Source organism: Colletotrichum siamense, assembly GCF_013390195.1.
Source record: "Colletotrichum siamense strain Cg363 chromosome Unknown KSG_Cg363_contig02, whole genome shotgun sequence".
NCBI classification, from domain to species: Eukaryota; Fungi; Ascomycota; class Sordariomycetes; order Glomerellales; family Glomerellaceae; genus Colletotrichum; species Colletotrichum siamense.
The window spans coordinates 4,598,103-4,605,046 of NW_023501015.1; the positions used below are offsets into that span (position 1 = coordinate 4,598,103).

The 6,944-nt window shown below is 55.3% G+C and overlaps 1 protein-coding gene across 1 annotated transcript; it reads right to left on the reverse strand.

The window, feature by feature from the left end:
- Positions 1–323: 323 nt before the first annotated feature.
- CGCS363_v003171 (uncharacterized protein) lies at positions 324–1,961 on the reverse strand (the record flags this gene model as incomplete). The annotated part of the gene is made up of 6 exons (XM_036635020.1): positions 324–858; positions 932–956; positions 1,017–1,087; positions 1,143–1,260; positions 1,309–1,669; positions 1,776–1,961. The coding sequence occupies 6 exons, from the start codon at positions 1,959–1,961 to the stop codon at positions 324–326; spliced, it is 1,296 nt and encodes a 431-aa protein (XP_036499231.1).
- Between the last annotated feature and the right edge of the window lie 4,983 nt (positions 1,962–6,944).

The window sequence follows — 6,944 nt, forward strand, 5'->3', positions numbered from 1 at the left end:
CCGAGTCGATGGTTTCGTGTGAAGTGGTGCCTGTACCGAGGTACAGCCTAGAAACCTGACTTTTTCGTGATCCCTTTTGTCGGTCGGAGGAAGGGGGTGCGTAGGTAGCGTAGCGGGTGAAGGTGGTGGATGTAGTAGGTAATGACGGTAGAGGTTTCTTTCGTTGCACACGTTTCTATCTCTTAATTCGAAGCATTTCATCCTCTCTGCTGCAAAGAGTTCTGTCGAGTTCATGTCCGACGTATTGGATGGGCGAAGTGGTTGGGTCCTCCTCGGTTTCCGCCTATTCTTTTCAATTCTGTTGACCAATTTCCTAATCATCGCTAAGGAAACCTGCGAGGCGGGGGTGGCGAAAGCCCTTGTACAGGCGCTGCTTCGATGTCGACATCGAGGTGGGAGACGGCAGACCGCGGGCCGTTGTTGTCGTCGTCAAAGTCCAAACTCTTGCCCGAGTGCGAGCCCTTGCTCAGGTCGGGTCCTTCGCTGCCTGATAACGGCCACATGTCGGGTAACGGCGCGGTCGGTGGTCTCGGCTTGTAGTCGGTGTCTGACGGCGACGAGGAGCCGCGGCTGGCGGGGTCTTTCCAGTTCCATGACTCGGCGGGCTCTTCGGGGATCTCGCGGAGGGCGATGCGTTCGTTGCCCTGCTTGTCGAGGCCGGCGGACGGGGGCCCGTTGCCGTGGATGGTGGCGGAGATGCGCTTGCCGCTACTCATCTTGCTACCGAAGGTCGTGCTACGGCCGTCGGCGGTGGACTCGAGCTTCTTGGAGGTGAGGGAGGTGTGGATCTCACGGAGGATGGGGCGGAGGATCGGGATGCACTGGACGATGATGGTGCCGGTGATTTCGGATGAGTACCTTTGTGGGGATTAGTATACTGGTTTGTGCAGGCTGTGTTGAGCACAATTCATCTCGCCAAAAAATCACTTACCAGACTTGGGACATGCCATTTCGGTCTGTAGGGGTTCTGTTAGTCAAGAGATCGGGTAGCCGGCACGATGGATGGGGCGACTCACAGATGTACCACGCGTCACGGTCGTTACCCTCGTCCTTCCAGCTCACTCTGATGGCCGCAACAATGGCGACGCTGTAAAAGCGTTAGTTTCCATAGTGAGTGCAGATAGATCCGAGTTGATACTCACATCATTCCCAAGCTCATCGTAATGCAAAGGCCGACCTTTTCGGCGCGCCTCATTTCCAGCGATCGGGTAATCAACCACGGGAAACTGGCAAAGATAAAGTCCATAATAATGTTGTAAACTGAGATCCATTAGCCACGTTCATCATCATGATCCCTTCTTCACTCACCATTTCCGCCCTCCTTGAAGTCGTTGCGGAAGTGCTTCTCAAGGCAAATGTCGAGGCGCCAGTCGACGTCGTAGCTCTTGCTGCCGCAGACCTTGGCCCACTGGAAGACGACCTTGACGACCATGTAAATGTTCATGGTGATGATGCAGAACCACAGGATACCCTTCTGCCAACGATTGCTCATGCGCAGCAACGTGACTCCAAAAGCCGTCTTAGACCATGCCTGACCGATCAAAGTGCCACATGATGAGACGTTGATCAAGATGTGCATGCGGTCGTCCCATTGCTGCGACGAATCCTTGAGAACGTAGCCGGTTGCAAATTCGTATATAATCAAAGTGTTGTTTGCCAGTAGTAGCGTCTATTTGGGAGTCAGTTTAATGAAAATGAAATGAAATGTCGAGTCGTTCTCATCCGCTGCACTGGTGTTTTTGGGCGGAAAAGACGGCTCGATGGACAAAACTTACCCAGGTTACCACAAGAATGTAATCATCGTACCACAACCCGTGTCGCCTCGTAACCTTGCACCAAAGTCTCAATGCCAAAAACACAGTCGCGCCAGCGAAAAGCGACCACAGTCCAGCATTCAATTCGACAAACGGGTTGACAAAGGGGTGAATGTCGACGGTGGAGGAGTCATCGTCGGAGCTCATTGTGACATTCTGGGCCGGGCGCCGGCCGGTAAACGTATGGGTTGTGCTGCTGTCTGTCGTCGGGGATGTCGTCGAGTAATATCGGGCGGCTAACTTTTTTTACTTTTGCTTGTTTGGCGGTGGCGACAAAAGACGGAAACGGGTGGAACACACGCAGCGCAACGCACACGGCACGGACGGGGTCGAGAGAGGTTCAAATGAGAGTGGGAGGTGGCCGGCAGTAAAAAGAATGAGAGCAGCGAAACAAAAGACGAACCAAAAGAATGCAAAAGCGACCAGGCGCAGGGTGGGAAACAAGGAAGGCCAGAAGGCAAAAAAGGTAAATGTAAATGAGTGACTAGATTGAACTGCGCTTGCAGGAAGAGAGATGAGGAGAAAGTGGGAGTGCGGCACAGCGGCAATATGCGAAGAAGGGAAGGGAAACCCAGTTGAGTCTAGTCTGGCTCGCTCGATATACAAGCACCGGGCCCAACACGCAGGACATGGAATGCTGGTACAGAAAGCAGGCAAGCAAGGCAAGGCAGCAGAGCAGAGCAGAGAGAGAGCAAGCAAAAACCCGACTGCTTCCAACGTGAGATTCTAGACTTGGCGGACCCCGCGAAGGCGACGACTCCTGGAAATATATGAATGTGCCGGGGTTGCAGACATTAGTGTGCAGCCTGCTCCACCAACACACGCCAGCACCGTCGGGTGATTGGCCATATGAGTGAGGTGTTTCCCGGCAAAGTATATCTCGATATTAAATGCGTGCGAGCGATACCTTGCGCAGTCGGCTGGTGCCAAGCACGCTTATGCAGTCAACGGCGATGGGCTGAACCACACACCCATCTCTTGTCCTTCTCGGAGGGCAGGGCACCAGACGGGCAGGTGTGTGTGTCGCACTGCGGCGGCGGAAGTACTGAATCCACTGATGATAGCCCTGTCTGCTGCGTACGCAGTCACCCAGCTGCTGGATGGCTGACGATGGCGGTATTGTTGGTGGACACATAGCCACCCACCGCCCCCCGAAGAGCGAGAGAGTTGCTGTTCACTTGTGCTACACGAGGTGTTCCTCTGGCCGAGAAGCTGCGGTGGTGCTACTCCGTGAAACCGGGCTGTTACAAGGAGCGAAAGATTGTCCTATCTATTGTGTCTTCATTCATGACTAGCAACTCTCAGCCGGTCGAGTCAAGAGGATGCTATCTGGGGAAGCAAACGGGCTGTGCAGTCTCCAGCGTCGAGAGAGCGTTTCTGCCCACATCCACAACACCAAGGCCGGCCGGTGATCACTGAACCCGTGCAGCGGCCAGCGTTCTGAGTTCTGCTCACAGTTAGGGTTGAACCACACTAACGGGACTCCGTATGTATGGTACATTCCTACCTAGTATACGAATTTGTTTGACTTGTGGTTTCAAGCGGATGGCCTTGGCGTCACCATTTCTGGTGTCTTGGTCCGCCCGCCCTCTTCGCGATGGCATCGATGCCCCCGGCCGAAAGAACTGGATCTGTCGACTCATGTTGGGCGATATAGATGAGACATGCAACCCTTGTCCCGGGGGGGGGGGGGCACTGGTGTCCACCACCACCTCCGTATCCCGGCAGATCGTTTCTCTCGTGCCCACCGACCCGTACGGCTTCTGGACGGCCTTAACGGGATTGGGCTCTGGCGCCCTCGTCAGGTCTGGGCTGGGTGCGTGACCAACCTTGCAGCGTGCGGTGCGGCTTGCATCCGCGAGACGCACCTCGATCCCCAACCAGCAGGCCCCCTTCTGCTCCATTTCCGAGCCAGTTGCATCGTCTGGTTGGTGTTCCCAACTGCACTTACGTGCATCGATAATCGTATACATGGCCGCAGACGGGAGAGGGGCGAGAAGAGAGAGCGAGATTCGCTCAAGATGGACATGGGGGTTTTCATCATCCATCTCGCGATTTCGGGTGCATGGGGTGAGAGGCCAGAGAGGGGCTGCTCATTCGAATTGTGGCGTCTGGCTCTATCTTGGGGTTGCACTTTGACCTCTTTTTTTTTCACTATTTTTTTTTTTTCTGCTTACATTGGATACTAGTATCTCCTCTCTCTCTCACTCGTTCTCGCGTGAATAACCCCGGCATAGGGGGGCTGACTTATTCATCCTATACGTGGTACAATTTTCCCACATCCCGGGTCTAACCTCAATCCGTGCGGCCACGTGGAAAGAGTAGTGCGAAAATGCAGCCTCAAAGGACCGTGGACGGAACCCGCGAACGCGTTCTTGTTCCAGAAAACCCGCCTCAGCTTTGGTACATCAGCCTACAGTCCTACACTAACTTGTAGTAAGGATGCTGCTGGCGGGTACCAGCGTCGCAATGTTGCAACCGTCACGGTCGCGCAAGGCGTAACAACCATACAAAGTATCATAGTGGCATACCATCCCATCCCCATCCCATCCGTCGCATGGCATGCGTTATCCGACGCCGTCTCGTTCGTCAATCGTCGCTTCTTTCTCGCGCAGCCGCTGCTGGCCTTACGACGCCACGCCGTCCGGCGGCTGTCAGTTGTCCGGCGTGCGTGCCGTCCCATGATCCCACGCTTTCTTTTTTGACACTTTTGATGTGACCATTAAGCAAGATAAATACGGACAGGGAACCAGGGGACGGGAGTTCCGACAAAACCGCGCCAATGAGTCGATGGGACCAATCAGAATCCGCGCCCTCGCCGAACTGTTCTTTTCTTGTTCGATCAGCAAGATTATATCCAAAGTCGGCCGACCGTTGGTTGACGTGTGTCGCAGCGACTCCAAAGAGGGCCAAGACCGAGAGTTGTTCCTTGGGGGCCTTGGTCCTTGGAAGTCTCTTGTTGGCTTCCCGCTCATGTGCGTGCGTGCGTGCGTGTGGTGCGTGGACGTGGTAGCGGCCCATGATTCGGCCGAATGTTCCAACAATGATTCAAAGAGCGCCGTCTGTCACAAGCAAGGCGGGGGGTCGGACAATTATTCCAGGTGACATGTGTCTGCGGTGGACCGCAGTCTCAGGATGCTGGAGCTGGAGGAAACGTTCGGGAGTTTTTCGTACGTTTTCTTCCTTCTGGCAGCTGCTTATTCCTTTTTCGCCTTGGTTTCTACGCCCGCCTTCCTTGGCGATTGGTTGTCTTTTTCGCGATGATTGGAGTTGGAGGGGACGAGGATCCGGCAATGGTCCTGGCACCCCGATCGGGGCCCCGAACGAGTCCGCGCGCCGTAACAATTTTCATATAACTTCAATATCGCCGCCTGCCGTCGAAAGCGGGCCTCACCGCAGATGCGGGAGGGCTCGGCCATTCCCAGGTGATCTTGGCGGCTCCGCGTATGAGTCGTATTAGGGGTCACGTCGTCGCAAGAAAAACAGGAGGCTCCTCCCTAAGAGAAAGCGAGAAGAGGTTGCAACATTGATGGGTCGAACTCTCAACAGCAAACGTCGCGTGGAAGCCACGGAAGCAACCCGACCTCTTCACGATCCATATCCATACCCAGAAAAGCAAAACACATACGATCGAACTTTTTCGGTCGTCGAGGAGATCGAGGACTGCGAGGAGGAGCCCTCCCAGGTTCCAACAGGGCCCGGCACCGGTGCACCACCACGTGTGGGAGAAACCCGCCCAGCCCTTAAGCGGAATAGCCGGTGGGGATCCCTCTTGGGCTGCGAATGGAAAAACCGGTCCACGATGTTTCGGTTTTGCGAGATTCCAGGAGTATGGATTCCGGTACGGAGATTGATGGGCACTGCGGGACGTCCCAGCCAGCCCAACCAGAACCAGCCCAGCAACACTGGCCGCCGCTCTGCCGCTCTGACGCCACGCGAAAGAGGAGGACTGCCTACGACGCAAATTACACCTATAATTGACCATATAACACAGCCCTTTTTCACTGGATTTTTTGCGCCCTCTCGTTGCCTCCGGCACCGAGCTACCGAGGTCGTACGGGCGGACTGCGACCGTTCAATCACCCCCAAACGATAGGCGAGAATGGCTCGTCACCTTGTGACGCAACGCCCCAACCGCGTCGTTCCTTTTTGCTGCCGTTTTTTGCGCTCCGCGCCGGAGATGCCTGCCCGAAAGACGCGAGGTCTCCGGACAGGGACACACAAGGCGCAACTGCGCTCGCGTGTGCGTGTGTGCCTGTCGTCGACCGAGCCTCCTGGGTGCGTGAGGTGTTTTTAGTGCAAGCTGACAAGTGATGAAAAATGTGACCCGGCCTGCCTTGGCTCCAACGGGTTCTAGCAGCGCACCCGAACTTGGGGAATGAGCTTATGCCTTCTAGTGCGCGTTCTTGGCCCCCTTTCCCGGGGAAGCTAACGGGGTTCTTCTCCGATCAAGGAAAGGAGCGGCGGCGCCATCCAGCCACTGTGGCTTCATTAAAGACAGCGGTCTGTTTCTTCAAACTGACTGGGGGGAACTTTTGCCAAGGCCCTTTTCTCGTCTCCGAGGGACGTTGAAGGTTTGTCACATGGAGGTGGCGCTGTTTGGCGGGTTTCTTCTAGAACTATTTTGCTACCTTAACTCCACCTCTCATGCCCCCTGAGCCATAATAATTGTTCTGGCCACGGAGGCCTTCTCTCTTCACGTCGCACAGAACTAAAGCTGAAGAGCGTGGCGCCCGGCAGTTAGAGCCAACATTCATATCGGGACGCAAGATTGAGAGGAGGGTGTGCGTGTGTGCGTGTGCGCTGTCAAAAGAAGCAAAGATGCATTGCCACTTCATGTGCCGATGCAGAATCCCGATTAATCAGGATTGCTAAGGCCTCCAGCCAGCTTGCGGTTTGCATTGACGTCGTCACGCGGGTCGATATGGGCATCAAAGTAGGTTCAATGATGTGCAAATTGGATGGAGCGAGCCCGCGCAAGTCATCCAGCTTCTTGGAGGAGCCAACCTGGCGGCAAACACTCTTCCGCCAATGGGGACGCCGAAGGCCGAGCGGAGTAATAGCCCAGCCGCGTTATCATGGAAAATCAGTGGCCGGGGGGTGGTATATGTGATGGGTGGGTGGTGTGAC